This window comes from Colletotrichum lupini, chromosome 9 (assembly GCF_023278565.1).
Source record: "Colletotrichum lupini chromosome 9, complete sequence".
Lineage (NCBI taxonomy): Eukaryota > Fungi > Ascomycota > Sordariomycetes > Glomerellales > Glomerellaceae > Colletotrichum > Colletotrichum lupini.
In genome coordinates this window covers 4,112,420-4,124,314 of record NC_064682.1, presented here as the reverse complement: position 1 = coordinate 4,124,314, position 11,895 = coordinate 4,112,420, and the positions used below count along the sequence as shown (strand labels likewise).

The 11,895-nt window shown below is 51.8% G+C and overlaps 6 protein-coding genes across 6 annotated transcripts; 4 read left to right on the top strand and 2 right to left on the bottom strand.

Moving 5' to 3' along the window:
* Nucleotides 1-48: 48 nt before the first annotated feature.
* CLUP02_17047 (biotin synthase) lies at nucleotides 49-1,354 on the bottom strand (the record flags this gene model as incomplete). Its single annotated transcript, XM_049295962.1, has 2 exons — nucleotides 49-966; nucleotides 1,028-1,354. The coding sequence occupies 2 exons, from the start codon at nucleotides 1,352-1,354 to the stop codon at nucleotides 49-51; spliced, it is 1,245 nt and encodes a 414-aa protein (XP_049153109.1).
* Nucleotides 1,355-2,909: 1,555 nt separating this feature from the next.
* On the bottom strand, nucleotides 2,910-3,803 carry CLUP02_17046 (uncharacterized protein; the record flags this gene model as incomplete). The annotated part of the gene is made up of 1 exon (XM_049295961.1): nucleotides 2,910-3,803. One exon carries the CDS (start codon nucleotides 3,801-3,803, stop codon nucleotides 2,910-2,912), a length of 894 nt encoding a protein of 297 aa, XP_049153108.1.
* A 2,298-nt stretch (nucleotides 3,804-6,101) lies between these two features.
* Nucleotides 6,102-7,386, top strand: CLUP02_17045 (uncharacterized protein; the record flags this gene model as incomplete). Its single annotated transcript, XM_049295960.1, has 4 exons — nucleotides 6,102-6,261; nucleotides 6,318-6,417; nucleotides 6,500-6,541; nucleotides 6,606-7,386. 4 exons carry the CDS (start codon nucleotides 6,102-6,104, stop codon nucleotides 7,384-7,386), a joined length of 1,083 nt encoding a protein of 360 aa, XP_049153107.1.
* A 184-nt stretch (nucleotides 7,387-7,570) lies between these two features.
* On the top strand, nucleotides 7,571-8,581 carry CLUP02_17044 (uncharacterized protein; the record flags this gene model as incomplete). Its single annotated transcript, XM_049295959.1, has 6 exons — nucleotides 7,571-7,581; nucleotides 7,652-7,836; nucleotides 7,916-8,083; nucleotides 8,176-8,198; nucleotides 8,275-8,328; nucleotides 8,390-8,581. The coding sequence occupies 6 exons, from the start codon at nucleotides 7,571-7,573 to the stop codon at nucleotides 8,579-8,581; spliced, it is 633 nt and encodes a 210-aa protein (XP_049153106.1).
* A 52-nt stretch (nucleotides 8,582-8,633) lies between these two features.
* Nucleotides 8,634-10,244, top strand: CLUP02_17043 (uncharacterized protein; the record flags this gene model as incomplete). Its single annotated transcript, XM_049295958.1, has 5 exons — nucleotides 8,634-8,659; nucleotides 8,781-8,981; nucleotides 9,045-9,329; nucleotides 9,385-9,483; nucleotides 9,755-10,244. The coding sequence occupies 5 exons, from the start codon at nucleotides 8,634-8,636 to the stop codon at nucleotides 10,242-10,244; spliced, it is 1,101 nt and encodes a 366-aa protein (XP_049153105.1).
* Nucleotides 10,245-10,277: 33 nt separating this feature from the next.
* Nucleotides 10,278-11,880, top strand: CLUP02_17042 (protein phosphatase 2C; the record flags this gene model as incomplete). The annotated part of the gene is made up of 2 exons (XM_049295957.1): nucleotides 10,278-10,807; nucleotides 10,863-11,880. The coding sequence occupies 2 exons, from the start codon at nucleotides 10,278-10,280 to the stop codon at nucleotides 11,878-11,880; spliced, it is 1,548 nt and encodes a 515-aa protein (XP_049153104.1).
* Nucleotides 11,881-11,895: the final 15 nt, after the last annotated feature.

Sequence of the window (11,895 nt, the reverse complement as noted above, 5' to 3'; positions counted from 1 at the left end):
CATCAAGTCCATGATGGTGTAAATTCTTTATTCTTGTTGCTTTTATCGTCAGATCTCAATCTCGGCCATCGGAGCCGGCGACTTGTGGTGGCTCTTCATCGGTGTAAGACCCCAGCGGCCAAACATGGCATTATCCTCATCCCAGCTGTTGCAGTCCGTCGTCAACATCTTTTCGCCTGTGAAGATCGCGTTGGCTCCAGCCATGAAGCACATGGCCTGCTTCTCCTCCGACATGGTCTTCCTTCCGGCAGCAATACGGATAATGGTCGCCGGCATAAGAAGGCGGGCGGTCGCAATGGTCCGCAGCATGCTCGAGAACTGGATGGGCGTGCGGTCACCCAGCGGCGTACCCTTGATCGGCACAAGAGCGTTGACGGGGAAACTCTCGGGGTGGGAAGGGAGCGTGGAGACGGTGTGCAGCAGACCAACGCGGTCGTCGGATGACTCTCCGAGTCCGAGAATGCCACCCGAACACACGTTGATACCGGCGTCGCGGACGTGGCTCAGGGTCTTGAGGCGCTCGTCGTAGCTGCGGGTCGAGATGACGGACGGGTAGAACTCGCGGCTGGTGTCGACGTTGTGGTTGTAGGCAGTCAGCCCGGCCTCCTTGAGCTCCTTGGCCTGTTCCGAGTCAATCATGCCGAGGGTGACGCAGACCTCCATATCCATTGCCCGCACGCCCGTGACCATGGCCTTGATGTTCTTTAAGCTGTTCTTGCGGCCGCGCATATCGCGCCATGCGGCGCCCATGCAAAAGCGCGTGCTACCGTTCTCCTTTGCGGTGCGGGCCGCGGCGAGTACAGACTCGACGCTCTCGACCTTCTTAGCCTTGAGGCCGGTGCCATCTTGGTATCGGGTTGACTGGGCGCAGTAGGAGCAGTCCTCGGTGCAGCCACCGGTCTTGATGTTCATGAGCGTGCAGAGCTGGACTTCGGAAGGGTTGTGGAAGCGGCGATGGATGGAGCCCTGGTGAATGATATTTCGTTAGCAATTCACGAGATGACGATGATGGTCTCGAGAAACGTACAGCTTGGAAAGCCAACTCCATCAGGGGTTGGTAGTAGATGGCAGAGATCTCCTCTCTTGTCCAGTCATGTCTAACAGTGGTTGCGCTGGCGGCCTTTTGCAGAATCTTCTTGGCCTCAATGGCACGCTGTGCGGCCTTCAGCTCGGCATCGTTGACCGGTGTAGGAGGCGGGGGAGCGGGTGCCACGCCGACAGCTTCCGCGACGGAGGACATGCATGCTCGGGATACAACCGGGAGCTGCTTATGGGTGAAGTGTGAAGAGAGAGACGTTCGTCCAAGGCCTCGCAAGGCAGCGGTCCTGGCAACAGCCATTGCGTTGGCTTTCATATTTGTTGATTTGAGATGTCTGGTCCGAAGGTACCTTGGTGATGAAGGCGGATTTTGGCGCTCGGCAAGAGATGTTAGTCTGCAGGCTGGAATCACCAATTGACTTTCTCAACGCCTCGAATGTAAGCTTAGGATCCAGTTGCCAGCGGACAGCAGGTATTCGTCAGTCCCTAGGTTGAACGAACAACAGATCTTGAAGAACGGCAAGGCAAGCTGTCAGACAGCTTCAGCACACGAAAGAATGAGGGGTGAGGGGTTTTGAAGCTTCAGGGTTCCCGCGTCACCACCTCGGGAATCGGTCGAGCAATAATAGCTCCCCTGTCCAACACGGTCCGGCCTGAAGCTGCTTCAGCAGCGCCATAAGCCATAACCGGCGGTTAGACACGCCTATGTGCGCATATCTGAGTCAACTTCAGGGCCAAGAGCCGGTGGGTTAACACTGCTGCATTGGCAAAGCTTCCCGCAGCTCTCGGCTAACCGGATGCGACCCCAGGATTCTTGGATTGGTGGAAAGCCTGGGTGGAGAGGTTGAGAGGGGACTTAGGGGAGCGAAGGGGGCACAGGGAAGAGGTCATCTCGAAAAGAAACGATACGATAGGGCGCGTTATCCCCCGCCGGGTGTAGCTACAGCGAGTGGAGCGTTACGCGCGAAGCGTTGACCTCCAGTCTGCTTCTCAGCATCCCCAACAAAACTCTCCGCGGAACGCGCGAGTATATTCCCGAGCCCCTTGGCAAAATGTTGTACTCCCACTGTAAGCTTGGAAGCTGCTGGAGAATCTCCATCTTCTGCAACGTTCACTGAGCCGTAAGCTCAACCTACAATGGTCATTAGAAGGCAGTGATGCTGTTCCCACAAGCTGACCGTTGAATACATTTGCTGGCTTCAAGATGGTTGTGGGAACGACTCCCGCAGTGACGAACCAAGACCCATCGAAACATTGCGGGCATTATTGGCATTCAGGGATCAAGCTACGGCACGCTAAAAGCGGGGGTTTCGCGCCAATCTTAGAAATCTGCTCATCAACGAGTGACCATTGAGGTGTTTCTTGTGACAGTTCTGAGGCCAGGATTGGGCTTGGGATCTGAGCAATGGTTGCATTTAAAATAGGAGCCTCCTCCTACCTTCCACCTTGAACGTTTTTACTTCAAAAGCGCGTCGGTCGAGCTGGCATTTTTGGGCGGGGGAAAGCAAGCCCGATGATCTTCCAATGAACAGAGCACACTTCTAAGTATGTTTCTCAGGTATGGTTTGACTGTCGATCACATGCAAAGCTGAAAGATGATGAGTCAACCCATGACGTGCGCGTGGGGAATATCATGAAAGATTGAGGACTTGTAATCTCAACAACACATGATATTTCAATTTCAACAATGCGCTTAGAGCCGTTTCCTTTAAGGAATTAGACATTGCAATAGCCAGCTGATTGATAGTGCCGTTCAAACTAATTGACAACATAACATGCACTTTGAACACCAACCAGAATGCCTCAAGCAAGGATACTGTAGAGTTGACTTTCCATCTCATTGAGTTGCGTCTTTCAACTCTGCGGTGGAACTATTCATACAGAGTGCCGCTCGTGTACTTAAGACCCGTATCACAAGCCACCGTGACAACCACTTTGCCAGGGCCAAGTTCCTTAGCCAAGGATAGAGCTCCAACAACATTAAGTCCTGTTGAAGTTCCCGTCAAAAGTCCCTCTTCCTTTGCGAGTCTACGGCACATGGCCCGCGCCTCATCCTCCGGATACGCTCGTGCTTCGTCGTATAAGGTGTCGTCAAGCAATGGGGGAACAAATCCGGGGCTGATACCTTCAATTCCATGGACACCTCCGTGTCCCTTGGCAACAACGGGCGATGATGCAGGCTCAAGCGTGATAATCTTTGTATCGGCACGCACACCTTTAAGCACCTTTGCAACTCCCATCACCATGCCAGCGCCGCCAATGGCACCGCAGAAGGCATCAATTCCTTGCGGAAACTGCGGGGCCAACTCGTCTCCAAGAGTCTTGTAACCCGCCATACAGTCCTTGTTCTTGACCATAGACGGAAACAAATCTGGCGTAATCTTTCCGGTGGGACTGTGGACGATATCGACAAAAGCCCCGAAAGCAGCCATCGTGCGCAATTTCTCTTTGGCGAAGACATCCGAGCAGACGGCATGGAACCCGTACCCCTTCAAGGTGCATACAAAGGCCAGAGAAGACCCCGTGCTACCGCCGGTGGCTTCGACTATAGTCGAGCCTGGCTTCAAGTCTCCTCGGCGCTCTGCCTCTTCAACTATGGCTCTGGCCAGGCGATCTTTGTAGGAGCCCGTGGGGTTGAGAGACTCAAGCTTCAGATACACGTCGGCGCTACCTTCCGGAACAACACTACGCAGTCGTACGCATGGTGTGTTGCCGATGGCATCTAGGGCTGAGTGAACAGGTGGGGGAGCGGATATCGCAGTCATGTTGCGTTGCGATATTGGTCAGTTCCTTTGACTGAGAATTAGTATCAATGTGGTGAAGTATGACATAAGTAAAGTAGTCTAAGTCACCCTAACTCACTTGTCGAATGCTATTAAAGATCGTCTATCGGGTATAAAAGTATGCGTCATTGGCATCGTTGTCAAGCCCAGTATTCCCTCATACTAACCTTATATAATCAACCAGGCACTCTGGGGATTGTGGGGGCGGGCTTTGACCTGGCCAGTGAGCACCCGCGCCCTTCTGACCCAGTCCCGTCAGATTGCTGTCGAACAAAGGCGTAAAGCCAGCGGACATCCTCGAGGCGCAACAGCAAGCGGCGCGACTACTCACATAAGCTATTAACTAGAAGCATGTGCGATGAGAATCGGGACCCTGTGTTCAGAGAGAAAATTGCAGCAATCAAACAAGGCTGGCGGCCATACCAATTGCTTACCTAACTTCTCATGTTCTTTCATCTGACTTCAGACCAAAACTGAAGTACGGATAGTCCACTGCCACTTAGCCAGCCAGAGCTTCCGAGTCGCTGACTACAACTTTGCGGGGACTGTTGAGGTTGTGCAGATGCTCTTAAACTTCCATCCACGTGCTGGATGTGGAACATGGGCTGGCCGTAGCCCCATATTTCGGCGTCAGACTACAGAATATCTAAAGCACGGAGATATTCCTAATTTCTTGACAATTGATTATCATTCTTATGGCAAAAGAAAGTTCCTATCGTGGTAACCTCAACTATCCAAAAACCGTATCATCCGTCGTTCACTATTGGTTATAGTATTATTTGAATTGGCAATGATTTATGTCGAAGTGTTGCATGCTTGGAAGCCATCATAGCAGAACCCCAGCCACACATGCCAGATGGCAAACTGACCGGCACCGCCTTCAGAATCTCTGAAAAGCATCTCTTATATGGAATAGCGATGACTGTGTTCTAATCATGGCACCGCGCTTCAGCTTCCACGGACCCGTCGACAACACAACACTGAATTTCGGGTCCGGGCCGTCCCCCGCGGCCGGATCCTTGAGCAACGTGCAATCAACGTATGGTTCGTTAAAGGCAGCTCTTTTGCGAAGAGCTGATACGGCTAAGGATTAGAAACGACACTAACCGTGGACGCATGGGCGCCGTGTTCTCAGTACTCGCCAGCGTTATCATACGAGAGCGAGCCTAGGTGGGAAGGAATCAAGGATTCGTTCCATCATGACTGACTCGCGGGTTCCGTATTGCCGTGAACCCCCTTGAAGCGCGATTAGCCACCCACACCAACGTAGTACGCACGGTACGGTAGTACACAGAGGCTGGCAGACATGACCTGTGAGTACCGGCATGGATCTGGGGTAGACAAACGGTCAATAGAGTGCGCCCCTGTTTCGGGCGTCTCAGACACCAGTCCACCGGAAGGAGTGGCTTTGCATCAGCAGCGCAGCATCCATCAAGCATTGCAACGCCACGCAGGGGACTTCCATCTTGCCTCGCAATCAGGCCTCGGATCTACAGAAAATGGCAGGGGATCCCGAAGCTTATTAGACGCTAAATCCCCGAGGCCACGAAAGAGCATTGGGCATTGCGACATACTGATAGCATTGTGCATTTTGATTGACTGAGGGGGACATTGTCTGGGAGATAGCCAATGGACACATACAGGGGAGATGAACTAGTGGCGTTTTCCTTTCATCTGACGGCCATCTGACGCTGCCATATCAATTCCTCACTGGTTCTACTCACGCGCTATCTTTTCTTCTTTCTATCCCTTACCCGGTGGGCGCGTTATCTTTTAACGGACTGTCGCCCCATGAGCAACGGGCACTAAGCCACGATACGAGAACGCCCAAAATGCGCATACCTCCCACATCGAATCTAATGTGAACGGTGAAACGGTATGGTGATGCAGTGACCGAGATTAGGTAAAGATTGATTGCGCTCATCCAACGTTGTGCCTGATCAATGCTAACGAATCGGCAGCTATTATTTCGCCAGTATTATAAGCCAGAAGTCTTCCTTCTGTCGAATAATACTCGCAGATCGAGGCACGCACCAAGATCTGGAGACGTGTACTCGTGCAGAATGAGACAGTCTTAGCAAAGCCATGTCACAAATCTCGAATTCTTGCACAAGCGTTAGTTGCTCTTTTCGCTCATATTTGTAGATTTTTGTTTAACATTTATTTTCAACTAATCAGGACTGGAATCCTCCAAGTCGCCAACGGCTTTCGGGCCTGGTATCATTACCTAAAACTACCGAACGTTCCCGAATCCCATTGTCCAGTTGATTTTGCTGCGACATGGCTTCAGCAAAGGTGGACTTGGCAGTCGCAATACCTACCTTCATCGGATCTGTCTTGTCCGCCCTTTTTACGTTTGCCGTCCTAATTTTGCATTTTATTTCTCCTCCGAGACGCCGGCATGTCCGCCATGCGCTCATTGTTAATCTTCTACTATCCGGTATGTTGAACAACAAGAAGCAATGGATCAAGTTGTGTCTAACAGTATGTCATTAGACTTTGTCGACATGGTGAACAATACTGTAACTGGTATCATATTACTGAGGGATGGCCCTCTTGACCAAGCACTTCCTGCCGGAGGATGTACCATGAATGCGTGGGTGGGCCAGCTTACAGTTCAAACGACGGATTTCAATATCTTGTTCATCTCGATAACGGTCCTACTCACTGTAAACAAGAATCATCTGCTGCAAGATTCTTCACTACGACGAATCCTTGTTGTATGTCTCTGTGCATGGATACCGGGCATTATCACTAGTAGGTCATTCACTGCTCCATGTTCAGAAAATTGCGCATTTTGACGCTCGAACTAGGCTTCACTGCCCTTGGATTGCATATATATGGCCCAGTGGGTGGGAATTGGTGCTGGATTCAGAAGAAGTATCCCGTTTACCGTTGGGCATTGTCCTTTGGGTGGCGCCTCTTGATATTCTTCTTGACAGTCGGCATCTATACAGCCATTTACATCAAACTGAAACGATTATTCGGCCGCTTCCGTTTTTCGGAAAATTCTATCGAAGCTATCACCACAGGCAGGAGCCGCCGCACACAAACTGTACCGTCCAACGAAGATCAGAAGCCTCCCACGGAGCAGTATATCATGAAAACGACGTCGTTCACCGTTTCACACGACCAGGAGGACAATCGAGGCTTGGCTAGCGATTCATCGTCAACAGCACCGATCAACGACCGAAACGATCAGACCGACGACCTGAACTTTGCATCATCACACAACGCAGCTATTGGAGGAGATCATACCGCAGGCTTGGGAGAACCGGACGTGTGTACCGACCCGCCAAAGCTCCCACCACCACCAAACCTGCGGCGTATGCTGTTATTGAACGGTTACCCGATCGGCTATCTCATTCTCTGGACACCTGGGATTGTGAATCGATTGATTGAGATACAGGGCGGCACTTCGCCAAATTGGCTCATTGGTCTGCTAGCGTCTTCACAGTATATTGGCTTAGTACACGCTGTCACGTATGGCTACAACGAGCAGATCGGGCGTACTATCCGATCTTGGACCAATTTCCGGCGGAAAACCCATAGGCTCGGAGAATAGGAGGTTCGAGAATCACAAATGACCCGACACGAATCCCAACCGCATTTCGACAGCCTTCGGCGACATAGCGAGCGATTTACTTGGCACTTGTCAGGCATAATTTTCCCTTACTACGGTGAAGGACGTCTAATTTTATTTAATATCAAGTGTAAAAACAACTTTTTAGATTCAGCCTTGTTCAAACATGTTTTGTGCGTGCTGTGCGAGTTGTACATGATAATCTGATTTTCTTGCGGTCTACTTTTCTACACTCTGGCTTGTCAAGCCGGGTGGCTGTGTTGCTTAGCAGGTTGATAGCCAGGACTAAGCAGACTGAGCATGTTCAGCTTGCAGATTCGGCCAATAATTACGAACCAGACTCATGCTGGCTGGCGCTTGGCGCTTCTGCCTATGCGAATCACGCTGGACTCTGGAGTTGGATCTTTCAGACGGTACGCCTCACCGCCAGGTGTAGAGCATCAGCAAATGCGCCGACAGGGAGGGAAAGAAACCGAGCTTGGCGAGGCGACTTGAAAATGGTTGCCTGTAGGTCACCAACAGAAACAGGAGTATACTGAATATCTGAGCACTTCGTCACTAAAAACTTGGGCACCCACAGAAATATCGAGGCACAGAGCTTACCGGTCGATGCCCTCAAGCCATAGACAACTTTTAAGGGTGCATCTTAGACAGAACACTACCCCTTTCACCCCAACTTGTGACAGCGCAAGACTATCATAACTTCTCCGCAAACCTCTCCATGCTTACCTAGGTAGCTAACAGTACTTCGGTTTCCATGACCTCTTCAAGCTCAACGTCAGGCACGTCAAAATGTCGCTAAACATTCCGCAATCCGAAGGGTATTTCAATTATTCAGCTCTGCCACAAAGCTCGATCTGACTTGTGTAGATCGAAAGTGTATCATCGTCATCTCGCCAAGCGGCAGACGATTTAAACAAGGGCGTCTAAATTTCGCTCCACGACTACCCGATTTCATCGCACCCGTACTATCACTCCGTCATAGGGCTGGGGAGAAGCAGAATATCTTTGTGAGAACGAAAAGCCACAAGTTTTCACACCTGTGGAGTCTGTGGCGCCCGAACATGAGATCCAGACCGATAACATACTCGTCGCCAAGAGAATGCAGTACGATCACATCAACCAGATTAGCACCGCTGGATATGTCATGATGGAAGAGAACATTGATACAGATTAGGACTTCAGAAGATACATATTTGAACTCCTCAACTTCATGTACGGAATTTAAGATGGGTGTAGAGCAGAAGTCACAAGGGTCAGTGAATCTTTATCGTGACTGGGCTTTTCTTTTCCTTTCCTTTCCATTCCTTTTTTTTTCTTTTTGGTAAAAAGACCATATAATTATTTATCGACTTCCTGACTCTATGTTGTTCAAGAGAAGAGGAAGAAGACGAGCTGAGTTCATCAGTAGAACAACGTGTAGAGATACCTTTTACATGTATTCTCAATTGCAGGGCTCTTCTTCAACATATACTGAGCTTCAGATTCCGTCTGATACACGATTGCCCAGTAGCACAAGATGCCAGACAAAGCGCATCTGATTCCAATCTCAAGCAATACATGAGCTTATCGACCAGGTTCTCGAAACGATAACCTGCGAGTCGACTGTTTCTTCCTGATGCGACAAACTCACGACCAAGATACCATAACGTACAGGACAAATTTGCGAGTAGAGAGCAGCGTCAAGAGGCTTTCTATATCGGTCATATGGTGGACTCCATCCAAGACCTCATGGTAACGGCTGGGGAGGCTAGCACCAGATCTGAATTGGTCGACCTACAAAGAAACCACCCTAAGACTTCGCACAACCTACAGAGGTCGATTAGAGCAATATTTGCGCTGAATTTTGTTGCTCGACTAAATTCGTTTACGGACTTACGTGGCCGCGCGGACCCGCCGAATCTGTATTGGAGTCAAATCCCCGAGTGGAAAAGATGAAGATTGGATCCTACACGGCTTGGAGTTGCCAGAGAGTTTCAGGTCGGTAAATTCCGATCCGGACACATTCGAGTTTCTGGGTATTGCCATCGTATCAAATATGGTTGCTGACGTTGTGGGAATGGGGGAAAGTTCAATTATGTGCATCGGTATTAGAGGAGGACAATACACATCAAGGGACCACGTTCAGATATTATATTCCGAGCCAACAGCAGGAGAAAATTGCATGAAAACAAGTCTCAAAATGATATTAGAGGCTCAAAGAAGTGATTACTATTGAGTAAAATTACATGGGGCGGTTGGCTGCCTATCAGCATCCTGGGAGGTTGCTCTCGTGATGCTTCACAGCCTACATCACACCAACCAACCATGGATCGGGTTCACTCCGTTTGTGAGTCACACAGATGGCCAGACTAAGCGGAAATAAGAAGCTGTGTAAGATGTATGAATCCTTCGACCCGTCACTCCGTTTCCCCCCTCCCGAGTTCCTGGTTTTGTTCAATGAGGCAGTGAGGCTGAGTCTCAGGTGCAATTTGCTCGTTGTTGGTGCTGTTGGTGCCGTGTGGTCCGTGCCGCAGAGGGAAAATGGGCGAATCGAGAATGGGAAAGAGCCAGGGGATGGAAGAAAGTACGCACGCGACCACCTGCCACAGCAACGGCGATTCACCGCAGCTTACTCCGTCTCACCTCATCAAAGTCTCACTCATCTCTCAATCTCATTCTCACTCTCACTTTCACGTTCACTTTCACTCTCACACTCTTGTTCACTTCATTACTCAAAAGCTCGTCTCAAAACAACTAGAGCGGCTCCTGTTTCCCTGATTCATCAACATCATTCTTCCATCCACCTACAAAAGGAGAGCCGCAACCGCACCCAGATGATTGAGGGATCGCCAAGCTAAACCACCCACACCAACCAAGCATTCAAAAGGTCCATGATGCTGCAGCGTGCATACCGCCCCAATGCCGGGGCCTACCTACGGTTCCACGCCCCCGCGCGTACCATCCGCTCTTCGGCTCCGCGTTGGACGCGTCCAAACTCGAGTAGCACCGGCCCGTCACCAAGTTCCTCCTCCAACTTACCAAAGTACGCACTCGGAGCTGCTAGCGTCGCCGCCGGCTGGTTCATCGCCGATGTGGTGCGAGATCGCGGAAATGGCAACGGCAAGCCCACCAGCATCCCTTCGAGCCTGAAGCCTGGCACTCTTCCCAGCCTGGGGTCCGGACCCGTTGACTTGGATGCCCTAGCCAAGACACCGGTTGATGGCGGCAGCTTCGAGACTGCGGATGCGAAGCTTCGTGAGGATGTCTTTGTGGGATCTTTCACTGCTGAGGGCAAGCACACTCATGTCCACGCCGCGAGAGTCGCGAGCAACCACCCTGTCGAGGACGTCATGACATTCTCCCTTGGACCGGGTATTGGAAAATCAGAGACATTGTACAACGGCGTCTATGATGGTCATGCGTGAGTCTCAATGTCATCTTCGCCTCTCAGATTCTTCTAGTACTAACCGAAACAGTGGATGGGCAACCTCGTCACTGCTCAAGAGCGCCCTCATCCCCGCCGTGTCTTCCTCCATCGCCCAACTCAGCCGTGGCACCGAAGACGCAGCAGTCGAAACAGCCATCGTCAAGGCCTTCACCAACCTCGACGACCTCATCACATCCAATGCCCAAAAGGCCATAGCCGGCCTGAAAACCGGCGCCGTCGAGCCCGCCGACTCCAAGGTCATCGCCGCCATCGCCCCCGCCATCGCAGGCTCATGTGCCCTCCTCTCCATCTTCGACCCAGCCACTTCGACCCTTCGCGTCGCCTGTACCGGCGACTCCCGCGCCGTCCTGGGCTCCATCGCTCCCGGCGCGACCTCGTACTCGGCGCGCGCCCTCTCCAAGGACCAGACGGGCCACAACAAGGATGAGTTTGACCGCATCGCCAAGGAGCACCCGGGCGAGGAGGCGGATATGATCGACACCAAGAGCGGCCGCCTCTTCGGCATCGCCATCACCCGTGCATTTGGCGACCACCGCTGGAAGTGGACTGCGGACGCCATCAAGGAAGCCCAGAACGACTTTTTCGGCACCGGTGTGCGGCCCAAGTACCTCACGCCGCCGTACATGACCGCCGCCCCCGTCGTGACCACTGTGACGGAGATCAAGGGCCCCGACTTTGTCATCCTTGCTTCCGACGGCCTATGGGACCACATTTCGTCCGAACACGCGGTGGAATGCGTGTCGCGCTGGATCACGGCCAAGAAGGCCGGCGAGAAGACGCCTCGAGACAAGCTCGCCGTGACTCCGGGCGTCAAGAGCGAGTTCGACATGTCTGCGGGCTGGGCGAACTGGTACGCCAAGCCGGAGCACTTTGTCGTCGAAGATCTCGACAACGCGGCTGTGCATCTGATCAAGAACGCGCTGGGCGGTACGCGCAGGTCCCTCTTCACCGGCGTCACGCTCGCATACCCGCCGTTGGCTAGGAACGTCAGGGATGATGTTACAGTTCAGGTCATCTTCTTCCAGGACCCGGCCAAGGAGGCTTGATGATTCTGGGTTGCC